Source organism: Macaca fascicularis, chromosome 2 (assembly GCF_037993035.2).
Source record: "Macaca fascicularis isolate 582-1 chromosome 2, T2T-MFA8v1.1".
NCBI lineage: Eukaryota > Metazoa > Chordata > Mammalia > Primates > Cercopithecidae > Macaca > Macaca fascicularis.
Genome location: NC_088376.1, coordinates 129,420,726 through 129,448,022, shown reverse-complemented (window position 1 = coordinate 129,448,022; position 27,297 = coordinate 129,420,726). Strand labels below are relative to the sequence as shown.

General features: G+C 40.3%; 1 protein-coding gene across 19 annotated transcripts in view; it reads right to left on the bottom strand.

Moving 5' to 3' along the window:
- SLC25A26 (solute carrier family 25 member 26) overlaps window positions 1-27,297 on the bottom strand; it is a 162,793-nt gene that overhangs the window by 5,008 nt on the left and 130,488 nt on the right. For 10 of the 19 annotated variants that reach the window (XR_012431343.1, XR_012431344.1, XR_012431345.1 and 7 more), the window contains 3 exons: window positions 12,061-12,130; window positions 5,495-5,559; window positions 4,435-4,508 (listed from right to left, as the gene is read on the bottom strand). Coding sequence is in view for 13 of the 19 variants with exons in the window: in XM_065538872.1 (XP_065394944.1) it covers window positions 4,435-4,508; window positions 5,495-5,559; window positions 12,061-12,130 (209 nt within the window). In the remaining 6 variants the exon portion in view is untranslated. Of the gene's footprint in view, window positions 1-3,694; window positions 3,837-4,434; window positions 4,509-5,494; window positions 5,560-12,060; window positions 12,131-27,297 lie in introns of all 19 variants that reach the window. The other 9 variants (XR_012431342.1, XM_074032653.1, XM_005547550.4 and 6 more) reach the window with 2 other exon arrangements.

Genomic DNA, 27,297 nt, shown 5'->3' with positions numbered 1-27,297 from the left:
AGTGAGGCTGTTACACTTATCATTTAGTGTATTCGCCGGATAGCACTTCTTATTTGCTTCAAGAGCTTTTCCTTTGCATTTACAACTTGGTTAACTGTCACAAGAGGCCTAGATTCTGGCCTATCTCAGCTTTCCACATGCCTTCCTCACTAAATAATCATTTCCAGCTTTTAATTTTTTTTTTTTTTTTTTTTTTTTTTGGAGACAAGGTCTTGCTGCTACCCAGGCTGGAGTGCAGTGGCACAATCATGGCCCACAGCAACCTCTGCCTGCTGAGCTCAGGTGACCCTCCTACCTCAGCTTCCCAAGTAGCTGGGACACAGGCACGCACCACCATGCCCAGCTAATTTTTGTACTTTTTGTAGAGACAGGGTTTGGCATGTTGCCTAGGCTGGTCTTGGACTCTTGGGCTCAAGCCATCTGCCACCTTGGCCTCCAAAATGCTGGGATTACAGATGTGAGCCACCATGCCCAGCCGGAGTTTTTTATTTAAAATGAGAAAGGTGTGATTCTTCCTTTCACTTGAACACTTAGAGGCCACTGGAGGATTATTAATTGGCCTAACTGCAATATTGTCTCAGGGAATGGCCGGTTGGTGACCCAGCCCAAACCCACACCACATTTGTCAATTAAGTTTGCTGTCTTCGGTGGACACGGTGTGTGATGCCCCAAAACAATGACAGTAACATGAAAGATGGCCGATCACAGATCATCACAGCAGATATGATAATGAAAATACTTGAAAGGTGAGAATTACCAAAATGTGACACAAAGTGGACATGTGCTACTGGAAAAGGGCGCTGAAAGACTCCCTCAATGCAGGGGTGCCACAAACCTTCAATTTGGGAAAAAATGCACTATCTGAGAAGTGCAATTAAACAAAATATGCCTATATTACTTCTGTAAGCAGAAGAAGTTATGAAGGCAGACCTAGTGCATATGCCAGTGAAAAGACTTCCGGTCAGGTCTATGGAAGAAAACTGAAAATGGTCAAGTTACACCAACAGTAGCTATGCATCCTTTAATATACAGGAAAAGCCTCTGTGACAAGCAAGCTGGTGGCCTGGAGAGAAACGTGGCGGTCCCTGCAGGCTGCTTCCAGCACCTGGCTGCCTCCTTTCTCCCAAGACCTTTGAGCTGTTGGAGGAGGCTGAGCAGCCTCCCTCTGTTTGCAGCACTCAGCACTTCTAAGGAAAATGGGAGATTCAAGAGTTTTGTGAGGCCCTTTTTAGTTAGCTAGCTAAGGGTTTAAATCATTAAAATACTGCACATAAAATTAAGGACCCTTATTACTTGTCCAAAAATAACCATGAAAATTGTACTGAAAACCAAACTATACTTGTTTAAAAAAAAAAAAAAAAAAAAAAAGGTCAGCATCATGCATATTGTTTTTGCATGGGGTGGGTGGTGAGGACAAAAACTCATAAATTACCACTATGTCCTTCCCGCCTGAAAAACAGCTGAGCCTCCCTGCTCCTACCATATTATGAAGGAAAGGGTGCTAGACGGGCAGTCAGCAGATGCCGAGCTGCAGGAGACCACACTGGCCACAAAGTTCTCCGCCTTGACTACCTTACTTATTTCTAAACGCCAGTGTCTTGTTCAGCTTCTGCCACTCACAAGTTCAGCTGCCCCTGGCAAGAGGCAGATGGAAGCAGTTTATGGTTTCAATAGATGACCACTGAATCTATTAACGTAATTACGGCCTTAACGTGGAGTAATGTGAACAGTGAAGGCCCCAGCCAGTCTCGCAGGTGAAGACTTTTGAGTTGAGCAGGAGCGCGTTCTAGTGCCCACAGATTAAATGAGAGCAAACGTAAGCACTTACAGTGCCAGGCAGAAAGGGATGCTCGCGGCAGTGGCAGCTACTACATAAAGGGCACAGTCAACAAAAACAGAAAGCCAGCTGATGAGTGAAGAAAACCAGAAAGGGGCCATCCAGGGTGGGCAGGCTCCCCATCTGCCTTCGGCTGCTGGGCTGAATGAACACGCGGTGTTTGTTTAGTAATACATTTCTACTGATATGTGTATTCCCAGTACGTGCCAGAACAAAGTCTTCACCTGCGTGGACCACACAGAAAGATAAAAGTGGTCGCCACCTTACTTGACCCCGAGAGGGCAGCACCTTTCCATCCCAAGGTGAGGAGATGGTGTCTGCTGGAAAACCCAAGTAGTAACTGGTAAACTTAGTGCGCGCCCAGGGGAGGAGACAGGAGGTGGCAGCAGCGCTGTGTGCTTGGAGACCCAACAGAAGAAGCCGGCGGAGACACCTTCAGGCTGAGGATGCCTGGGACCTCTGTTCACAACAGCCCAGGTTTTTCTGTGACTGTTTTTTGGTCAAATTATTTATTGTCTTTAATCATTAATAAGGGGCTAATCAGAACTCCCTTAAGTGACAACCGTTGCTGTCTGCAATGCTCTCAAGAGACTACACTGTACAGACTGACTAGAGTCCATGACTTCTGACACTTTCAGAAGATAGAAAAGCAAAAAAATCCAGATGACCTTTACAGAGCTGACAATGGGGACAGAGACGGGCCCTTGGCCTGAGGAAGACGCCCCTCTTCTGCCTGTATTTCTGGCACTGCTTAGTTTTATAACGTCAAGTATAATACACGCCACAACCAGCACAGGGAAGATGATTTTCAATCTACTCAACTGCTACCAGCTTTCGGGGCCACGGGGTTGCCAGTCAATCATGCCATCCCCACCTGCCACCACTGTCTCCAGAAAGGCAGAGGGGCTACGGCTCTGCACAGCTCCACAAAGCTAAGGTCGACAGAAGAGGTCTGCCCAACAGCTGCCACAGAATCAAGCATGAACTACACTGAAATCAGTGAGACAGTGAAATGTGGCAGTTTGGCTTTATAGTCCAAAAAAGCCACTGAATGTGACTTCTCTTGTGTATGCAGTCCAACTGCGATTTGAAACACGTAAGAACTTTTTTGTTGTTGTTTTCTGAGACAGGGTCTTGCTGTCACCCAGGCTGGAGTGCAGTGGCGCAGTTGTGACTCACTACAACCTCGACTTCCCAGGCTCAAATGATCGCTCAGCCTCCTGAGTAGCTGGGACTACAGGTGTGTGCCAGCACACCAGGCTAATTTATTTATTTATTTTTTAGAGAGACAGTCTTGCCATATGGTCTCAAACTCCTAACCTCGAGCAACCCTCCTGCTTCAAAGCCTCCCAAAGTGCTGAGATGACAGGTGTGAGCACCTCACCCAGCCCATAAAGACTGTTTACCTGCTACTGCCTAAGTGGCTTCAGGACTCATTTTTCTCACACCATTCCTTTGTTTGCTGTGGAACTGGCAGCAGAATGAATGTGCCACAAATACAAGCAGAGCTCACGATATGGCAGTCCTAAGTGGCAGGCTCCCAGCACACATGCCCCCACTCGGCCCTTCCCACGCTCTCACTAGACGTCAACAGCCAATTATTCCTCTGGCTTCACCCCAGTTCTTGTTTCAAAACCGTGACACCCTTCGGGCACCCAACATCAATCCCTCAGAGTTGTCACATTCAACAAAACCATCCAATATCACCTATTTTTCAAACTTCCAACTGGAAAATTTCAATCTAGGATGGGCTGCTCTCCTACAAAAACTTTAACTGGGGCCTGACTCACCTAACTTCATGTTCTCCAGACCATCAAATAGCTGAGATTAAAACTGCCAAAGGTACACAAAAACTACCATCAAATAAGTGATCCAACTCGGCATCAGGATGAGGAGGCGGCACTGCCAGCTGAGACGCCTGAAGTCCAGGCAGCTGCCGACCCTCTCCAAAGGGAGGCCACTGCTTTGCTCTTGCAAGAAAATCCCTGGTACATGGTCCCTAAGAGAAAAATCATCATTTCACACGCCTGTAAGATCCCAACATTCAGGTGGCTTTACAAGTTTACGGTGTCAAAGCAATGTTGAAATATCTTGCAGAGAGACCTTTTTAGGACATGAAGCTAGAAGTTTGAGGCACTTCTGTAGTACAATGGTTCTCAATTGATGCTAATTGTGGAGTCATCCCACCTGCACTGTGGTACGTTGAAAGTAATTTGTTACTAATAATAGTTAAAAACATCAAAACCACAAATGCTTTCTTCTAGCAATGTTACCTTCACTCCCTTGTATATCTGCACTGTGTAACCAGAAGCCCATTTTATCACTGCTGCAGCCCAGACCCTGGTGAGGGCCACCCACGTGAATTCCATCTAACATCAAGATGGGCAAGGCTGAGAACTGCCTGATTGGAATACTCCGTCAATTTGATGTGCTACGTTATCTCATATATACAACATCAACTAGACTATTGTGCACAATATATAGAAACTCAAAGCAGAACATAAGCAGAAGGGAAGGAGAGGTGTTCATCCAAAGTCAGGCTAAAGGAGGAGGAGTGGTGGAGAGGAAGAAAGGCGGGAGGGCATTCCTCGTCTTACCCTGCCAGCCCCTGTGACTGCCAGACCCCATGCAGGGCAGAGAGCACGTTCCCATTAGCAGTGCTGGAGCCAGCCTGTGTGAACAAAGAGAAACCTGTTATCTTCTGAAGCTCCCAATCACACACTTGCCTCTCAGATATCCTCAGACGCACAGCTCCCCATCACCCTCATCTAGGACACAGTGTCAGATACCAGGGAGTTTCTTGGCAATCAGGACCTGGCTCGCTTGCCCAGAAGCGTTTACGCTCAGATATGCAGGCAAGCAGGGATGTGGCCCACGCCACATGGGAGGCTCTGCTTATCAGAGCTCATGAGATGAATGATGAACTATTTAACAGGAAAAAGAAGCACCATGAAGCAACGTGAGGAGGGCAGGGAATCATTAGTGTAAATGGTACAACTATGAAACTTGCCTAAGCAGCTAATAAGCATATTTAATAGAGTGCCGTTTAAATGTTCCATTTACAACGTGATCAGCATTCTTAGGTTGGATCCTGCCACCTCCACACTAAAATCTGGCCATATTTGTTCTACTTTTCCAAAAACATAGGACTTTTTTTGTTTTGGTTTGGTTCAGGTATGTTATATGTATGGCATTCTTTCAACTCTCTATCTAGCGGGGTTTTTTTAAAACAATTTTTCTCTTAAACAAAATGGTTTCAACATTTCTGACAACTGTCTTAACTCATCCAGTTAAGGCCAACCGTGACCCTAGGTTCAAAGCCTGCCACATGGCAGGAGGCTCGTCAACCTCTCTGAGCCTTAGGTTTGTCAGCAGTAAAAAGAGAGTTTATCTGAAGATAGTATTACCAGGCAGTGGCCCTACCAGCCCTATGTGCTTACATGACACAGGGGAAAATGCCTGTGAAATGGTACAATGTTATATAGACACTGGGGATATTGTTCCATCAATGGCGGTTTTCTTAGAGGTTCCACAGGCAGCATAAGATGCTATTACAGGTAAATGGTAGCCGTTTGTGTTTACTTTATATACGTGTAGTCCTAGTGCTAACAGATATGAGCATCTGAAGTGTCTCCATTACATTATTTTGCCACTTACCTTTGCCAGCATAATTCTTGTCTTTGCCACATCTAGAGGTGTGGTGACTGCAGCGGCAAATCCACCTGTGCAAATAATACCCAACACCCAAGTGAGATACTGTTTACTGTATTACATGATAATTTTGTAATTTTTAGAATTCCTGACTCTGCCCAAATCACTTCATCATTATGTACACTGATTCAAGAACACGATGCACACATGCACAATCTTTATCCACACGCTTCATTTCTTTTGCAGTGACAGAACTCTACCCACTCAGGTGAAAAATACAAGGCTCCACAATTTATCTTGCTCTCTCATTAACTAGCAAACGAATGAGTGTATGTACGTACATGATGAATGTGTACACGTATGACATACATGAATATGGCCAGATGCCCACTCTCAGTATGTGAGACCCTCTGCTCCTAATGATTCTCAAAGGGTTCACGACTTTCTATGGGCCACTGTCTTTTTTTTTTTTTTTTTTTTTTTTAAGACAGGGTCTCACTGTCTCTCACCAAGACTGGAGTACATTGGTGTGATCATAGCTCACTGCAGCCGCACCCTGCTAGGCTCAAGTGATCTTTCCGTCTTAGCCTCCTCCTGAGTAGCTGGGACTGCAGCTGCACACCACCATGCTTGGCTAATTTTTAAATTTTCTGCAGCGACAGGGTCTTGCTATGTTGCCCAGGCTAGTCTTGAACTCCTTGCATCAGGCACTCCTCCTGCCTCGGCCTCTCAGAGTGTTGGGATTACAGGCGTTAACCACCATGCCCAGCCTGGACCACCGTTCTTTAAAGTGACTACTTCAAAATGCTTCTATCATTTCTGCTTTGCATATAGCAAAATGGACAGAGTCACATGTTAACATTGTGGGGATTTTTGGTATACATGGCTGGATTCTTTGAATTAAAGGAGCAAAGCTTTTTGTGTTTCACAGGCTCCTGATAGCAGGCTAGCCAGAGTTACTACATTTCTAAGCTCTCCTCTACATCTTCTTAGCCTGAGTCTTGCTTCAGCACGCATTCCACGTTATGGCTTCCTTCCTCCCTTCTCTCTCATGTTTGCATTATCTGAATGTCATGACGGCTGAACTGTACACAGATTGGACTTTTTGAAGGACTTTCTGTTTTAACATAAACCAAGTTTATAGTGTCAATATTTCATTTAGTGCAGTACAAAGATATATTCTAAATCCCAAGAGGCCCTACGAGAGAGAAATAATAAACCCTAAAAGGTGTTATAAAGATTCAGCTTCCAAGAGCTAGGGGGAAAGAGGCAGTGTTACAAGGGCAACAGGACACACGTATGTGAAGGATACTCCAGAAACAGCACTGCTTTCCTTCTCACTTTTGTGGCTTGTGGACAAGAAGGCCATTTGACCTCTTTCTAAACATGCTGCTGAAATAAGATTATACCAAGCCTCCTCTATATGGTAGCATTTATTATGACACTGACTTTTTGAACGGTGTACTTATTTACGCGCTCATGGTCCACTTCTGGTTACCCCTGACTGTCACAGACTTTAGGGGTAAGTACTATCAACTGACAGGAGTATTTGAATCCCCTTTGGTTTACTCATTTCAAATTATGAGTATGTAAAACTCTTTGTCTTAAATTCAGAGGCTGTCTGAAATTCAGAGACTTGCTAAGCTTTGTGTCTTTTAAATTTCTGTGGACTTAGTCTTGAAATCCTACTCTTGTAACCATATATTCTGCCCTGGAAAAGTAAATATACTTTTAGTTACACAACAGGTTCCATGAACATCCATGAACATCCATCCATCCATTCATGTGTCCAGCCATCCCTCCCTCCCCCTCTCCCCCAAGAAAGGAAGAAAAGGGAAAAAGACACAAGACACAAAGGCAATAAACTTTACGATCTCAAACTTCTTATACTCCGAAATAATGTATTTGGTTTTGTTTCCCTCACCAGCAGCAGGGTCTAGCCTGAAAGAACCCTTCTTTGGAGGTGGAAAGACCAACGTTTAAATCCCTGCTCTACCAGTTGTCCAGCCTTAGGTAATTACTTATTCTGTAGCTGAAGCACCTTATGAGCTAGGGACTCCTACTACCCCATGCTACAGGTGGGGAAACTGAGGCTTACGGAGGCTAAAAACTTGAAGATTTTACTTAGCGCAGAGCTGAGATGGGATCTTAGGTCTGTATTGACTCCGGAACTGGGACTCTCAGCCACTGGTCTCCTAGTGGCCTCAGTTTTCTCATCTGTAAAATGCAGACAGTAGTATGACACAGGAATTAAATGGGCCTACGCAACACGTCTGAAACAGCATCTGGCTCACAGCAGTAATCAAAAAAATAACTTTTTCCTGGGTGGGCAGAGCTAATGAGTGATTTTTCTTCGTATCTCTAGACCAGCACACACACAGCAGGCACTTGAAAACGCTTAATTGGTATCCTGTTCTCTAGTTAAATTTTCTCTAGTGAAATTTTCTAGTTATAAACTGAAAATTTCAACTCATCCTCTAAAAGGCAGGGAAAAGTAAAGGTAGGAGCTAACATCTGCAGTGCTTACTTCGTATCTGGCATGCCAGGAATGCACTAGGCACATTGATTATTTGATCTCATTTGCATAGGGTTACTATTCCCATCTTACACCCAACTTACTTGCCCAGGCCACACAGCTGGTGTGGGACCTGGGACTGTCACATGTATCATGACTCCAAAAGTATCACTTGTTCCACTACATAATGACTTTGACATATAAGACAAATTAAAATTTGTCCAATGGTTAAAACTCACTTTCATATGTGAAAATGTTCACAAACGATCCTAAACCAATTAAAAAGACCTAAAGGTTGATAAGGAACATCTAATAAATTTAGTTACTGCAAATCAAACTTATTTTGGCCATTAGCAAAGGTCTACCACCATTACTTTAGTGTGGATGCCTGCCAATATTCTCTTGGAGATTTAGGTTTCATGAAAGTAATACGAAGAAAAGTTAAGACAGAAACACGTATGCTCCAAATAGGTTCTAACTTTACTACTGAGAGAGAAGCTGTATTTTATGTGTTACTAATAAATCAATTTGCCCGTCTTCAAATATCAAAGATTTCTCTGATTCGCGGATCTCACAATGCTTTTGTAAGGCTGTAAGGAGGACTTGTGAAGATAATAGAATAGAATAATGGTCATAACGGGGAAGGGCTGGGGGCCAGGACTTTCAGTTAAAATGTAGTTATTTTCTATGTTTTATTTAAGGGCATTGTAAGCTACTGGTAATAGATACAAGGAACATTCTAACATATGACACAGGAAATAATCATTTGGTACAGCAATTACAGGCTGCCATTGTGTTCAAAGCATCCGTGAAACAGTCTTCTACGGTCTCCACTGGAGTTAGGTTTCTACTGAATGTTAGGCTAACTGCTGTCGAGGACAGGATTCAGGGGAAACTAAAATTTTATGATAAAATTATATCTATTTCCTTGAGGAACAAATGCAGATTCCCTAACCGCCCCTCCCCGCCATAAAGACAAAGTAGCCACCTTCCTACAGTAAGGCTGGAGCTGTCACCTCTGAGCAGCGGCTGAGAATGTGGGGGCAGCAGTGGGGAAGTCCCCAGACCCACCCCTGGGCACCCTTGCTGCCATTCATTTCTCCTCCAGCCCCTGCGCTGCTCCTGATTAGTCTGGGAGGGACAAGAGCACCACCACGCCCCTCTTATGCGTGACCTCCAGTGAAGCAGACAGATGTGGAAGACTTCCACATCAACAAGAAGGAAAGTGGTTTTTGTTTGTATTTTAATAGAGATTGTGTCAGGCCTTCTCATTTGTTACCCGAGTAATCCCTCACCCTATTCTAGAATTTCTAACCCATGGAGAGACTGCAATCAATCTCCTTCCCCGCCTCTTTCTCCCCCACCCTCTTTTCTCCTAGAGAATGTACAGAGGTGTTTATTATGAGAAACTGATCAAAATATACGAGAGCACCAAATATCACTATAGTAGCAAATGTCATACTTCGGCTGCATTATGGTTTATGTTTAGAAGTTCACTTGAAACAAGGAAGTTGGCAAAGTCCTTTTTTTCCCCTAGTTTCACCCCTGACCAGAAGCCAAGGGAATTTCTGTGCATGACAAGCCATCAACACCTCCAATCTCGTGGGACATTTTTGGATATTTGTGCCAAGTAGTTTATAAAACAGGCATGAGCAAGAAAGAGTGCCAAGGATGGCACACAGCATGGTTCATCTGCAATGATTTAGCCAATTTAAACTTGGAAAAGCACATGGGGATGAGAAATCTGATTTCTGATTTGAGGGCAAGTTTTATCACTGCCTTTATGGCCATGTAAGGGTAAAGTCTGCAAGTGCAGTGTGTACGTATTTTAAAGGGACTTCATAAGACATCATTCATTTCTATATTCTGTAAGGCACCATGTTGCAACTCTTACAGAATCTCGCTTTTTCATAAATTGGAATATTTTCAAGTGATGTTTATCCTTCAGAAATGCTTTAAAATAGTAACCCTGTTCCTCTGGATCAACATTTGTACCAAATAAAATTTCAAAACAGTAAGAGATATAAATAAGAAATATATTTATCTTTTGCTAAATATATGTGGATCTACTAACAACGGATTTTTTGCAGGCCTTGGACAAACTCCTTCACTTATCAGAACTTCATCAGAAAAAAAAAATAAGATGCTTGTATTGGAGGCATTTTAAAATGTATGAGCTATTAGAGGAGATTGTTCTGTACAATAACTTCATTGATATGACATTCCTTCACTCAATCAAGAAGGTGAATTACTGTGAAAGTAGGTTTTCATTTTCTGGACGTTGGTTGTTCTTACTGAAATAGTAGTAGTGCCCTATATCGACTCGGTTTTGCAGAGTACAGAGTACTAACCATACATTATCTCAAGCCCTGAAGTAATCCCCTAAGGTAGGAATTGTTGCTTCTACATTACAGGTAAGGAAACTGGCACTCAGGAGGGCCCCAAAGTCTCATTCCTGAGTTGGGGACCAAAAAGAGACTTGACAATCCTGTAAGTCACACAGCTCAGCCTGTGCTAGATGTATAGCTGTGGGCACCTCGCTCCCTTTCTCCACACTCCAGCATCACTGGAGCACCGGCTGTGCTGCCACACTCCCCAGGCGAGTCACCTTAACTGAAAGGGCCTGGATGGTAGGATCCTACCACAAAGATAGAGGATGTCTGATAGGAAGTTCCCTTCTCTCCCTCCTTCTGACAGTATAAGTCCTTAGCATCTATTACAGAGTATTACTCCAAAAAGGAAACTGTAATTAATGCAAATTTCCTTAATAGTAACAATGTCTCTGCAAGCAAATCTTTGAATTGGGTATTTAAGGAATAGGACCAGAGAATATGTTCTTCTTATTTCAACACATGGAAGTTTTATAGTATTGCTAACTTTAAAAAGTAGCTTTACTTATCCAGGATGACTAAATTTCCATTATGTGCTCACTTTGTCCCCAGGGCCCAGGAGAGTGTCTACAAAAATGCACATCTCTCTTAGGGACTGGGGAATAATGACTCCTGACCTCTGGAAAATGAATCAAGACCACCTATTATTTAACACAGCTAATGACTATGTGTCATGTGGAAACAATCATCATCATAATCAATCTGGATTGGTTTCATGCCTAGAGGCAAAATTCTTATTGTTGATTACCAATTCTACAAGTCAAATGAGTCTATTAATAAAGAGTCCTATAAAATGAATTATTTTCTGTTTTCCCAATCATGACAACAACAACAAAAAAACAATGACTATTAAACAAACTGGAAAATAATTATTTTCCAATGAAGTTAACACCCTAAACCTCCCCTACTGGCTTCACATCTCAACTAAAAGTTTCCTTTTCTGGCAAATTCCCATTTTATTTCAACTATAATTCTAATTTAACTTTGTAACAACAAAATATACTTCTCTCTTAGGTTTTTAAATGTGTCACTTACTAAGCTCTTTAAAGCATTTGAGTTCTCATTAAAGCCTCACTGTAAAATTCCTATGACTTAGTGATGGATAACATGACATTGCATATTGTCACCTCGCTCTTGCTTTAATGTCTCGAAAATGCCCAGATGTGTAGATTTCCATACTTCCTACACAGAACAGTTTAGCCTTCAGTAAGTTATGGAGGAGCCTCTGCTCTCCTGACACTACTTAATCTACAGTGCTGTCAAACATGTCACACCAACCGTGAATCATTGCCTTCTGCAGAAATCGCTTAAACCCCCTAAGCACTGCCCAAGGCAGACAGCTGCATGGTAAGCCCTGCACCCACAGCAAGTCTCTTCCCACAGAGGACTTTCTAAATCATCTTTAAGATCATTCCAGGGCCTGAATGAAGGCTTTAATAAAGATAAAAAGAAAAAGAAAAATTTGTCAAAAACAAATTGGTTGTCTTTCAGGCAGACACCTTTTTAGCAGTTTTTTCCCCCCTCTAGGACACGTTCTTTTCTCAACCAGTGGAGCACTCTTCATCTAAACAACCTGGAATTTTTAAAGAATGTTGTTTTTGCACAGTTAATATTTTCACATTTTTCCCCCTCTTAGGTCTTTCCCAGTATAATATAATCCTTTGCACCTGCAAAAGCTCCACAGACTGCTGACTGCCAAGAATCCACCACATGATCCTGCCTCCAGGACCAGAGGGCCTGTGTTTAAGGAGAAAGAAAAATACAAGTTATTAAATATTTGAATTTATCGGAACCTCCTGTGGGTTAGCTCTGGGGATGGGAACTTAAATGAGAAGCTATTTTGGTGGCATTCTTTACTGATGACATAAGTGACTTTCCCAAAGACTTAACTGCATTCTAAAATAAGTCAAAGAAATGAGAGTGACAGCTACAGTAGAGTGCTCAAAGGAAACAATTTTCAGAGTATACATATGTGTGTGCGCACACAAAACTTCATCGCCACAATTGAGATAGTGAACTTACTCATGACCCACACGTTTTCTTGTCTCCCTATGTAACCCCTCCTTCCTGTCCTTCCTCACTACCCCCCAATCTGATCTGTCACTCGATTAGTATGCCTTTCCCAGAATATCATTGTAATCACATATTTTTAAAATCCAACTTCTTTTATTCAGAATTATTTTGTGATTCACCCATGTCATGCAGATATCAACAGTTGACTACTTCTTCATTAGTAATATTCCGTTGTATGTATATATCGTGATTTACGTGTTTACCTGTTGATGGACATCTGAGATTTTTTCCGTTTGGGGCTATTACAAATAAAGCCACCATGAACATTTGTATACAGGTTTTTATATGTACACATGCTTTCATTTCTCTTGGGGAAATACCTAGCGGTGAAATCGCTAGATCACATGGGAGTTATGTTTAACTTTTTAAGGACTGCCAAACTTGTTTTCCAAAGCAATCGTACCATTTGACATTCCCATGAGTTCCGGTTTCTCCACATCTTCCTAATACTTGTTATCATCACCACTTTAACATTTTAAACATTCTACTAAGTGTGTTGTAGTATTTCTTTCTTTTTATTCTTTTTTTTTTTTTTTTTGAGACATAGACTCACTCTGTCACCCAGGCTGGAGTGCTGGAGTACAGTGGTACAATCTCAGCTCACTGCAAACTCCAACTCCTGGGTTCATGTGATGCTCCTGCCTCAGCCTCCTGAGTAGCTGGGACTACAGGCGCCCGCCAACATGCCCAGCTAATTTTTGTATTTTTAGTAGAGACAGGGTTTCACCATGTTGCCCAGGCTGGTGTCAAACTCCTGACCTCAAGTGATCCACCCGCCTCAGCCTCCCAAAGTGCTGGGATTACAGGTGTGAGCCACTGCGCCTGGCCTTCATTGTGGTTTTAATCTGTATTTCCCTAATGATGCTGAGCTGCTTTTCATGTACTTATTTGCCATCCACAACATACTGTCTTTGGTGAAGTGTCTGTTCAAATGTGTTGCACATTTGTACTGGGTTACCATATCTCAATGACTGAATTTTAAGAGTTCTTTACATATTCTAGACATAGCTCATTTACAGATGTTTTCTTCTAGTCTTGTCTTTTCATTCTTTAAACAGCATCTTTCATCATTCTTTTAACAGCGTCTTTAAAGGAAGTTTTTAATTTTGATGAAGTTCAAATTATCCTTTTACAGATCTTGCTTTTGGTGTCACATCTAAGAAATCTTTGCCTAACTCAAAGTCACAAAGATTTTTTGATCCTGTGTTTTCTTCTAGAAATTTTATGCTTTCAGGTTTTACATTTATATCCATCATACAATATGTAGATTGAAGTTATTTGGTTTTCACATGTGGATATTCAGTTGTTGCAGTGACTGGGAAAGACAGTAATTTCTCCAGTGAACTGCCTGCTTGCTTTTGTCAAAAATCAATTGTCCACATCTGTGTGGGTCTATTTCTGAACGCTCTATTCTGTTCTCCTCTATAGGCCTATCTTGATATCAATCCCATACTTTCTTCACTACTGTAACTTTATAATGAATCTTGAAATCAGGTAGTATTTGTTTTTCAAATTCTTTTTCAAAGTTCTTCTACCTATTCTAAGTATTTTGCATTTCCATATGAATTTTGCAATCTGATTATCAATTCCTATGAAATAACCTGCTGAGACTGTGATTGGGATGCACCAAATCCATGGATTATTCTGGAGAGAACCAGCTGTTAATGTTGAGGGGTTTTCTTCTCATAGGCATGACATTCCTCTTCATTTAACTAAGGCCTTCTTTACATTCTCTCCACACTGTCTTATAGTTTTCAGTATACAAGTTTTGCACTGGTTTTGTCAAATTTATCCTTAAGTATTTCACATGTTTTGGTGCTACTGCAAATCATACTTTTTTAAAATTTCAATCTCTGATTGTTCATTGCTAATATGCAGAAACTGATTATCAATACAATTGATTTTTGTACACTGATCTTGTATTCTGCAGCCTTGCTAAAGTTACCAACCTCATAGCTTTTTTTATAGAGCTCATCCAATTTTCAACATAGATGACCATATCGTCTGTGAATAAAGAGAGCTGTACTTTTTCCTCTCCAATTAAGGTAACTTTTCTTGTTTATTTTCATTTTTGCCTTACTGAATTGAGTAGGACCTTCAGCATAATAGTATGCATTGCAATAGTGACCACAAATATTAACAAAAAAGACCTCTTGAATATACTAATTTAAATAGTTAGAAAAGTATAATGACTTTGAGAGTGGTGTGACATTTTTAGGGATAATCAAATACACAGCAACTAAAAGAAGAACAGCAAAGTTCATTTTAATTTCCTACTCTGAATACTTCCTCACTGACAACTATCTCTGGAAGGCTGTGAAGGTCACTGAGGGGAGGAAGAAGATGCCATGGAAATGAATCATAGGTACTGTTTACTCTGTCAACTTTCACAACTTTTCTTAAGTCAGACAGCTACTATGTTAACTATCTAACAAATTAAATATGTGACAGTATGTGGTTTGAGGACCAACATTTCCCTCTATCCATACTAACATGAATGATTCTCTGAAAGTGTATTAATTCAATTTACTGCACTGAGAGTGCAGCTCTCAAATAGGTATTTGTCATCTTACTTGTGAAAACAGATAAGCTAAAAAAGAAAAGATTTATTAGAAACAGGTTTCTAAAGATAATATTGCCATTAAACTGAGTATCTGGTATATTTTCAGAAAATGCTCTAATGTTTGCAAATAAATCTGTATGCTTTAATAGAAAGCATTATTTTCTCCAGAGCTCCTATAAGCATTGCAGAAAGAGTAAGAAACAAGAGAGTGGAATCGCTTTTTCTTTACTTTTAAGGTGGCAAAGGGTGTATTTTATCAGGTTAATGCCAGTTTTAACACCAACACTTACTTCACCAACTTATTAGAAAAGCAATGCAAAATATAAACTAGATTTCTGCTGATGACTAAAGGTCACCTTCAGTTAATCTACTGACAACTTTAAAGGTTCTAAAGAGTAGAAGGCTACTCCAGATAGACTTGAAATACTGGTAATAATGCTGAGTTTATAAGCAAAAGTAAGTAACAACAAGATGTGTGATAAGAAATCAAAAATGTTATGCAAGTCATAAATTCAACAAGTATTTACTAGGTGTCAGGTATTATAGCCAAGGAGAGAAAAAGTAACAGTCCCTAGGTTTAATATTCGAGGAAGGTATGGTGGGGGCAGAAGAGGATTATAAAAGAGAGAAGTGAGGTGACAGAGAAAGCTTCACAGAGGCACCTGTCATAATCTAGGGAGAAAAAAAATTGGTTGCCAGGGGGAAAAAAAGCCACAATCAAAACAGACTCAGATGGCTGAAGACAACATTTAAAAATAGAATCTCCACAGATAACTGTAACTTTCCACTATCACCTGGCCAGAATAATGAGCTTACAAAAAACACATAAAGAAATAATTTGGTATTTGAAATGGATACTAATAAATACCTTAAAACAAACAAAACATCTCCAGAAGACTCAAAACATGTAAAGCGAGAAACTTCAGTGGCAAACACAAAGCATGACGTAAAGAACGACTGTAACAGCAACCACAATACACACTTCCACAGAAGATACAGAACTTCCCATGTTCCAGGTGTGAAGCGCTTTACATACATCAACTCATGTAATTCTCTCCACAATCTTCTGACGTATATGTAATTCTTATTATCTTGTCATTTTATAGACAAAACCATTGTGGCTCACGCCTGTAATTCTAGCACTTTGGGAGGCCGTGATGGGAGGATCACTTGAGGCCAGGAGTTTGAGATGAGCCTGGTTAACATAGTGAGATCCCATCTCTAAGGAAAAAACTGTTTAAAGATGAGGCTCAAAGATGTTAAGTAACTCAAAGATTAAACAGTGAGTAGGAAAGCTGGGATCTGGAAGGGACACTCTGGTGTGGTTTGGATCACATGGGTTTGGATCTATAGGATATTGTTGTCCAGGTAACACACAGATAAGCATTCATGAGACACTTTACTTCCACACACAAATCACAGTTTCTACTGGAATGATTAAAATATCCAAGTGAATGAACAAATTATGTAAATGTCTGAAACAACTTGCTTAAATGAGTTTGTAATGATTTTTCTAATTGAGGAACTGTCTGAATACAGAACTTCAGAAATGTAATACTGAGACCAGTGTAAAAAGGTGAGTGTTATTTACAAATTATTCATTTGAGTGCAACCTTAAATTCGTAAAACAACAATCATCAGAACCTGACTGCTAAAAAATACTATACAAAAATTATGAACATATTTTGAAATTATATATTTGCTCATCTATTTGGAGGGACAACAGGATTGTAATAAACAAAATACTCTAGCTGGAAGACATTACTCACAGGAAGACTACATATTGATTATGACATTCACATAATTTTAGACTGGAATGTGGAATAAAAATGTAGTGTAGGTAACAATATAAATGATTACTATTGACAATACTGGTTGGGATTTACTGACTACCTACAATGCTCTAGGCACTATGCTAAAGATTTTACATGTATAATCTCATTCAATGTTGAGAAGTGTATTATTCTCCACAAAAACAGGTGAGAGGCAAGTGCTAGGAGATTTTAAGTAACGTGCCTGAGGTCACATAGATAGTAAGTGGGAAAACTGAGGCTGGTTCATTCTGCAAATAGCATTATGTTTCCTCACTATCACATGCAGCTCAATTTCTAGTCAAACTACATCATAATACACATGTTACTAAATACTTTGAAGTTAATAAAATGAATTTAAATAATGTAGGTTTATAAAAGTTTTTTTTAAAGAACCTGCCAAAATTTTTTTAAATTTCCATGATTTCTCAACCTAAATAAGTCATTTCATTGCCACAGAGGTCTAATGATCATTTCTGTCAGGGCAGATAAATAATTAGGGGAGGAGGAGAGGGGTACTAAGGGGCCCAAATGTGAAGAAGCAGTAATGTAGGCTCAACCCATGGTGGAGGTTGTATACCAAAATAACAATAAGAAATTTAAAAAGCAAGGAGGCACATTTTCCCTGATGTTTGCTTATTTATCCCAATTCAATCTCCCGTTTCCTTTTTCTGTTCAAATGTAAGTAACTTAAGAGACTGAATCTTGTTCTGTTACCCAGGCTGGAGTGCAGTGAAGTGATCACAGCTCACTGCAGCCTCCAACTTCTGCACTCAAGCGATCCTCCCGCCTCAGCCTCCTGAGAAACTGGGACTCTGGGCAAGTGCCACCATGCCTGGCTAATTTATTTTATTTTTTTGAGGCAGCGTCTTGCTATGTTTGCCCAGGGTGGTCTCGAACTCCTGGTCTCAAGTGATCCTCCCACCCCAGCCTCCCAAGTAGCTGGAATTACAGTATAAATAAAATTTTCACATGAATCTATGGTTACATTAATGAGAAATATCAAGTTTAAGTAATGAGAACAGAAGTCAAAAATGTTCTTAGTTTCACTTCGGTAATTTTTCTTAAGTAAAGCTACCTTAATAGAGGCTGATTATAAACCATTTCTAATAGGTTGTATGACACTTTTATTTTGAAATAATTTTAGATTTACAGAAGAGTTACGAAAGTAGGAGCAGTCCACCGAGTGCTGCGGCTCGTGCCTATAATCCCAGCACTTCAGGAGTCTGAAGTGGGAGGATCACTTGAGCCCAGGAGTTTGAGACCAGCCTGAGCAACACAGGGAGACCCTGTCTCTACAAAAAAATGTAAAAATTAGCCAGATGTGGTGGCACATGCCTGAGTCCCAGCTACTAAGGAGGCTGAGGTAGGAGGATTGCTTGAGCCTGGGAGGTTGAAGCTGCAGTTATCGGCGATCACATCACTGCACTCTAGTCTGGGCAGCAAAGCAAGACCCTATCTCAAAAAATAATAATAATATAGTTCCCATATATCCTTCACTCAGCTTCCACAGTATAATTATCAAAGCACAAGACTGAAATTGGTACAATACTATTAACTAAGCTACAGACCCTAGTTGAGTTTCATCATAACAACTATTGTATAAAAGTAAGCAACTTTTAAACATCAGCTTGACTTTTAAAATTAACAATATTTGTATTATTCATTAGGATACTCAGTGATATCACTACAAAAACAATCAGGTTGTAATTTCCCAAGTGATTCTTCACTTAAATGCTAAAGGCCTATCAAAGGAAGAAAAGCATGAAGTAGTTTGGCTCCCTGACCCCCACCCCAAGATAATAACTATTAGCACCAGTAGTCATAGGCCAGAAAGCAAACACCAGGCACAATACTATGAAGTGGCTGGGAGTCCAACCCCAGACCAGATGTCTTCTATTTAAAGTACAGCATGAAGAGAAGGCTTTTTCACTTTTAAAAGACCCACCCAAATAAGCACTATTGTCTTATGAATAACAAATTGAAAATAAGTGTGTTGGCTCCAGTGAACAAAAACTTACAACTTAGGACTTCTTTAGCTGCTCTATTCAAAAGCAGTTATATCGCTTCCAACCTTACAAGATGATGATATTATACTACATGCTTTTTATGTATGTAGTAAACCCGTTGACAACATGCATTTTATGCATGTAGCAAAATAGGTATGTGCACAGAATCATCTACTCAATTCCAAAATTAGCAACATCAGATGACAAAATTTAAGACAATAGAAAGGAAAATGCTTAGTTTTTTCAAACCTAGGCTTGCTCTGGATATCATCCTCTGGGTAGGTCTCACTGCTGTGACTTTACCACCAGAAGTTTATAACAGATTACAGACAGCAGACAATGATTTTCGTGTAAATACTTTCCATGCTGTTGTTGATCAAGCTATTGCGTAGCTTTTGCACATATATTTTTAAAAACAAAGCAACAGCTGCCTATCATTTTATCATTCAATCAGATGAACCATCTCTCTGTGAAGTACTCTCATACTACTATGGCTACAAAAGAGATTTCTAAAAGCAAGTTGTGAAACTGAAAACAATATCAAACATAATGGGAACCACAATTCGGATTTCATTCGGCCACACCGTAGCTCTTGCAATACACACTGGTGGCTAAAAGGCTAAAATAAATTTTTCATATAGCACTACTTTTCATAATTAAAAATGGATATACCTAACAGATAATTAGGAATCCCTTACGGTATACAGGCTGATTTGGGTTATAATGGCAGCTAGACTGAAACTGTTCTGGGATGTGCAAGCAGCATCATTTTTATATGCGTTGATCTGTACTTTGTTTTTGGCAATAATATATGTTGGCTAGTTGAGATATTTAGATATTTGCATTCTAGATAAGTTAGTAAAGATAATAAGAATTTATAAGAAAATCTTAAACTAATGATTGTGCTGGTAATTACAGGCAAAGACATTGATTATTCTTAAGTAAAAGCAAGATGGACTAAAATGCTCAGTTTGCTTACTACTATTTAGGTTTTAGAATTTATACAGTAATATTTTTGGATATGTGTGGGCCAGATTTTAGATATGTGGGGGATATTTATTCTGACTGGGGATTCTCCGAGCTTTCTATTTGTGGTTCTTATTAGTTGTATTAGTCCATTTTCACACTGCTGATGAAGACATACTCAAGACCCGGCAATGTACAAAAGAAAGAGGTTTAATTGGACTTACAGTTCCACGTGGCTGGGAAACCTCACAATCATGGCAGAAGGCAAGGAGGAGCAAGTCACGTCTTACATGGATGGCGGCAGGCAGAGAGAGAGCTTGTACAGGCAAACTCTTGTTTTTTAAAGCTATCAAATCTTGTGAGACTCATTCACTGTCATGAGAACACAGCAGGAAAGACTTGCCCCTGTAATTCAATCCCCTCCCACTGCATTCCTCTCCAACACATGGGAATTGTGGGAGTTACCATTCAAGATTCGATTTGGGTGGGGACACAGCCAAACCTTATCATTAGTCTTGGGTAGGGTAAAACCCGTTGACAACATCTAAACATATCATTGAGTAATAGTCATGATAAAACAATTTGACTGATGCTCATGACATTGATTATGAGTCACCAAGAAAAGGTGTGATTATTTTTAATAATTTTGCCTGCAAAAGAACACTTGGTTTGCTGTGTTTAAGTATGGGACAATCTTTTTAAAAAGATTTTTTATCAAAAATGGTTAACATAAAAGAGCTGAAGGACTTACACTGACAAGCCCTATTTATTGGAAACAGATATACTCACAAGCCTTTATCCTAAAAAGCACCAGAAAAATATTTTAAAAGAAAGTAGTCACTTGTTTTTTTCATTGCCCTTTAAAAGCTCTCTCATCTCACCTTTGATTCTAAGGGAGAGGGACGTCATTACCTTCATCTCTGGAGTCCCCACAGGGCCCTGCACAGTTCCTTACATAAAGAAGGCAAGTAAATGTTTGGTACCTACATGAATACCTACCATGCAAGTTGTATTTCACCATTTTACCCTTGCATAAGGAACAGGAGAAAACATGAATGGGCCAAACATCACAATCCCAAATTTCATTCTTGGTTCAATAAATAACCCTATAAATCAGGAATGGCATTTACTGGACTGGACAAGGCTTTCTGATGAGCTGTGCAAAGATGGTTTCCCAAGTTTATTTAGGCTCACTTGGAATGAAAGCTACGATCAACTGGTAAAGCCTACTGGGGCAGAGCAAGACCTAGAGGCAGCACACGCAATGTCATACCGCATATTTAAACCAGACCCACTAAACAAACCTCTGAAATGCTCACAAATAACAAGTAAGCAGATCTCAAGAACAAATACAAACAGCTAATACTCTCTTTTCTTCCCCCCATTTGTTAAAGGAGGTACACGTAAATGTATAAACGAGTCCCTTGAAAATCATACACTGTCAAGGTCTTCTATTTCCAAAGGAATGAGGAATCATTATAGGCATTTTAAGTGCTTCTAAATATATATTTATGTTTGATAATCTGATTAAATTCAAGTGTGGAAAATTCTCTTTTCTCACATTTTGTCTCAGCAAAAAAAAGTCGATATGACTCATCCCAAGAACCTTTTATCTTGATGGATTCTATTTATCTCATTTCAGTCACAGACTTCCATAAATAAGAGAAAAATACCTAAAAGAAAGAAACGACGAATTCTGGTGTGCTTTTTATTGTTTTCTGACAAACGACCTAGCCCACTACCTCCAGGCTATGGCACTCATAAGCCATGGTTAAATCTCACCTTCAGTTTACAAATAAGAGAACCTGCAAGAAATGTGCTGGGTGTTATTAGTTTGGCTCCAGAACCGTAACCACAGCAGGATGCCTGGGCAGCTGGGTACCCAGCTCTAACTGAGGAGCTGGGAGAGGGAGCCTGGGCTCCGGGAGCCACAGCCTTTACTTCATCCATCTTCTTGGGCCTTTGAGATACATGATACTCTTCCTGCCCTACTTGGTCTTCTTAGTCATCTGTTTTTTTGTGTGTTTGTTTGTTTAAACCATCTGTATTTATCTTTTCCTTGGCCAAATCATGAAATACAAGCATTTCCTAAACATTTTGTTTACTCACTGAATTTCACCTAAAACCCAAGGAGTTTCATACTTTTCCAATTCTTATATTCCTTATATGGATCTCTCTCAATTGCTCTAGAAACCAGAAAATTTTGCTTCTTACTTTTATAATTTGAATGCAAGGATGCTGGGGAATTCTCATTCTTTTTCTATTAAGTGTCCCATACTTTCTAAGATGCAAATTAAGAATTCAAATTTTCTTATAGTTTTTGAAATGTTAAAAGATGCCTGTTTCATCACGTGATTTTGCTAAAATTTTAAACAGTACTTAGACTCTGATTTGACTGCTAATCTGGAAGTTTAAAATGTACTTTGTTCTTTTTATTTTTTTCTCTGAGACAGGGCTTTGTTCTGTTGCCCAGGCTGGGGTGCAGCGGTGCAATCTTGGTTCACTGCAACCTTTGTCTCCTGGGTTCAAGCAATCCTCCCACCTCAGCCTCCCAAGTAGGCGCGCACCACCACGCCCGCCCCGCTAATTTTTGTCTTTTTTGTAGAGACAGGTTTTCACTATGTTGGCCAGGCTGGTCTCGAACTCCTGACCATAAGTAATCTGCCCCTCGGCCTCCCAAAGTGCTGGGATTACAGGCGTGGGCTACTATGCCCAGCTTACAATGTACTTTGTTCGTATTTTCAGGCAGTTTTCTTCCATACTGACATGTTATATTTAATTTTTAATACTAGCTTATTGTGGTAAAAATCGCAGACACATAGACACACAGGCATTTTTTTAGTCTGTCGCCACTCCTTTCAATCTTTGCAATGCTTTTACTGGAGGCTGTGTTCCGAGCAAACATGTCTATGAAGACACCAGATTCTCCCAGTCTCATGAAATGGTATAACTGCAGACCCTGAGCACTGAGCATCTTCTAATTCTTATCTTGTTTATATAACTAAAAGTATGAGAGAAATTTGTTGTGGGTAGGATGGTGGTAGACATTTTCACTACTATTAAAACAAGAATCAACAAGAAAAAATGCTATTTACTCTTAAACTTGAAAACATAGCTTTTATGTAGTACTGCACGTTTAAAATACTTATAAAACATAAAAGAGATCTAATTATTATATACATCGAACTATCAATGCAAGTGAAGTGATAATGCATTGATCCCTGATTTCTGTTACAAAGCTATGATTTCATCTTAGAAAAGCATAAGCATAATGTTGCTGTCTTACAACACCAAACTGATTTTCTTTTCATTTTGCTTTAAATACTGCTTAGCTTAAAGATTACATCTTATCTAGCTACTGCTTTGTAACACCTTGTAGCTGTAAGCAAAATCACTCGGACCTGACAGTATTCTTAACAGTTCTCCACACTGCAATATAAACTGATGTCTCACACTAAGAAAATAGAAAAAAAAAATGCATTCTCATAGGAAATTTTATCATATCCTTTCATAATATGCTTACTTTTGACTTAAAGCTTGGTAAGAAAAAATCTGTATGGTTAAAAAGGGAAAACTCTTTTATAGCTGTGAACATACCTCTAAAAGAATGTATAAATAAAACAGTTAATCTAGATACAGTTATCCAACTTTGCATTCAACCTGGAAAAGAATGCTACCCTTCAAACAATTAGCAAATAGTTACATAAACACCTGCTGTGTAAAAGACAGAACCATAAAGAATAAACAGAAGACACAGTTCCTTACTCCAGTAAGCACTGTCCTGTGGGGAGTTAAACACAAGCACGTGGAAAATGCGGTTCTGGCTGAACTCCTTAACTGTGAACTTATCTGTGCTCTCCGTGGTTGGTCTCTGAGAACTGACTCAGTGAGCACAGTTTAATCCCTGCCCAAGCTCAGCAGATGCAATGGATGCTTGGGAGAGGTGGTCTAAGAAATATGCTGGCCAGACTTTCCTAAGCTACATGTCACCAAGTTAAGGAATCAATGCAATTTACAGAAATGCCTTCAATGAGCGGACTAAATATGACCTAAACTTTTTATCAACTTTTGAGTATACAAAACTGCAAAAACATTATGGAAGACATCATGTGTGGTGTGCATAATTACATGTAAAGTGATTAAGAATATCAAGTCTGGAGTTAGATCTGAGCCTGAGTTCAAATCCTGGCTGTACCCCTTAGTACTCCCATGGCCTTGGGCAAGGCATTTTAACTCTCCCTCCGTTTTCACATCTACAGAATGAAGACCAGACCAGCACCTACCTCACAGAACTGTCACGAAGATGAACAGCAGAAGATGCGTGGAAAGTGTTACTACAGTGCCTGGCACATTGTATCTTTGAAAAATGGTGGCTGTTCTTGCTTTTATTATGGCTGTTACCATCACTAAAAAAATCACCTGCTAACCTGAGTTCCCCGTCTGCCACGCAGCACACAGTAAAATGTGCTCAGGCTACCAGGTGAAAGACAATCTCCTCCAGCCGTGCTTCCCTGGTTTTAAGGTGGGGATAACAACAAGGCCCACCTCTTTGGGTTGTGTGTGGTGTGAAGATGACAGTAATGAATGCATCATGCTTAGCCCAGAGCCTGGCACACAGTGTCTGCTCATCACACCACGGATGTAGTGAAGAATCATTCCAATGATGTAAGTGCATAACTAAAAAAACTAAGTTATTAAAATACCAGTAAGGAAATAAATAGGTGTTATGATTACAGAGGAGGGAGGAGGGGAAAGTCCTACTTTAGAGAGGGGTAGACAGGGAATGTCTCTCTGAGGTGACATGTGATCTAAAGCCTAAGGAATGGGGAAAGAGGAGACATGAGAGAGGAATGGGGAAGAGGGATGGAGAGAGGCCTAGGGAAAGAGCTGGAATGAATGCTCCATGGGGTCAGTTATTTGTGTCAGTCCTCTTCATCACTGTATCCCCAGACCCTGGAAAATGCCTGGCACATAGTAGACACTCAGTAAAGATATATACACTATTTATATATCTCAAAACATCATGCTGCACACCTTAAATATACAGATATTAGTTTTTAAAAATATGAAAAAATTAAAATTAAAAAAATGATCACACACATAAAAATGATGTATATAGAATGAAGGAAGAAAGAATATTTCTAGCAGAGAGATCTACAGATGTAAAGGCCCTGGTGCATCTCAACAACAAACAAACAAACAAACAAACCGAGGGGAGGTGGTAGGCAGCAGCACAGTCAGCGCAGCGTGGCTGGGCACAGCGGGTGAGTGGCATGGGGTAAGGCTGAGGCAGACAGAGGCCAGATTACACAGGGCCTTGTCACCCGGAGCTTAAGCTCTGGGTTTATTTTTCTTTTAAAGAGATGCCACTGACAGGTTTTAGCAAGGAATGGTATGGTCTAATTTCTTTCTTTTTCTTATTGTATTTTTTTAAGAAACAGGGTCGGTCTCTGTTGCCCAGGTTGTGAGCTCAAGTGAGTCTCCCACCTCAGCCTCCCACATAGTTGAGACTACAGGTGTGCATCACCACTCCCAGATAATCTTTTTTTTTTTTTTAATTTTTGTAGAGATGGAGTCTATGTTGCCCAGGCTGGTCTCAAACTCCTGAGCTCAGGTGATCTTCCAGCCTAAGCCTCTCAAAGGGCTGGGATTACAGGCGTGAGCCACTGTGCCTGACCTAATTCATTTCTTTAAAAGATCACTGTGGCTGCTGTGTGAAGATATTTTGGGAAAGCCTGAGGGAAATGAGGGAGACCATTGGAGAGACCAGTGGAGCAATTCAAACAAGGGGTGTCAGAGGCTTGAACTAGAACAGCGAACTTGTTGATGGCCTAGATGATAAGGGATAAAGGACAGAACTCTGGAATCATTCTTAAGTTTCTATTTGAGCAAGCATAAGACAACTGTGCTATTTACTGAGAAGCGGACAACTAAGAAGGAACAGATTGGGAAGAAGGCAACTGAAAACTGACAGTTCTGTTCTGACCTAGCCACCCAGAAACATCCTGAGTTAGGATGTCAACTAGGCAGCTGGTCATCCGAGGCTGCCACTCAGAGGAAGGGGCTATAAACGTGCAAGGTGGTAGAAAGATGGTATCCAAAGCCGAGGGATAAGATAAAATAACAAGCTACAGGTCTTTGTCAGGTAATAAAAACCATGAAATCTATCATGCTTCTCTTCTTGTTGGGCTGCCAGAAAGTTCCAAAGTAAATATCAATCTTCAAGGAAAATTATCTTCTCTAAGACTTTGGATATGATAAACTACTGCTTTTGCTTCCCCATCTCTTTATGGCGTCTTGTCCTCTTTCATCTAAAATATGCTTTTGTAAGCATAAAGTATAATACAGAAAAGAAAAACAAAGGAAATGATGTAGCATAGTAACACAGGATTTGGGTAGCGAGTATTCTGCACTTAGAGACACATTAAAGGTATCAGCGAGTTGTGTGCTGCTCTGATCGACTCTCAGCTCCTCAAGGGCATTAAGCCATTTCTTATTCATCTTTGCATTCTTGTGAAATGCAACCATGTCCAGCTCAGAGTAGACAGGTACCAGAGGCGCAATGACAGCAGGTATCATTTATTTGTAAATTGAAGGGGTTAAGGCCTTATCCGAACACTGTTAAGATGTTTTAAACACAATATGGTGGGTGATTAAATACGAGTCAGTGACACAGACAAATCTGTGGTAAGGGCAACTCTTCAAGGCCTCGATTAGAAGACTTCAAGCAGGAGATCAAACACTGAACTGAGCTTTGAATGCGGCATCTCTTTTGGCTCCTTGGAAGCATACTTCAGAAAGGAGTCAGAGAACAAGGAAGGGGAGAACATATTCAGAGGCAGTAAGGAGGCTATTCTGGCTGGAGGGAAAGAATTTTGTACACACACACACACACACACACAGTATAGGGTAGAAGCTCAAAAAACCAGTCAAGGACACAGTGTGGAGAACCCTGAATTCCAAGAACTTCACGTTTTAGAGTTTTAGAAAGTTATATGTTCCTGAGAACCTAAGTGTTACTGAAAGAGAAGTTTAAGGAAGATCAGACACATCCAAAATGTAGAATGGATGAAAAAGAAGGGAACCTACCAGGATGTGGGCAAGCGTAAGGCACTAAGAATCAGGTGAAATGTGGCCACAAATTCCCAACAGTCAAGTCAACAAAATTTGTTGAGTAATGTGATATGGAGAAAGAGAAACACGGGAATCAAATTTTAATCGGAGACTTGAGAATAGGTGGCCAGGAGAATACTGATTAATAGAAATGGGAGACAGCGGGAAGACATGATTTTATAAGAAAGATGATGACTTTTATTTTAGACAGAGTTGAATTTAAGATAACAGTGGCTACCACCTCCAGCCCCTTACTCCCTGCAGTGCCATATGTATGCAATCTGCTAGTCTTGGCTAAGAAGAACTTCCCTGAATGGTATTCCCACATAAACACAAATAAACACAGTGGAGAAATCCTTTCATATAATA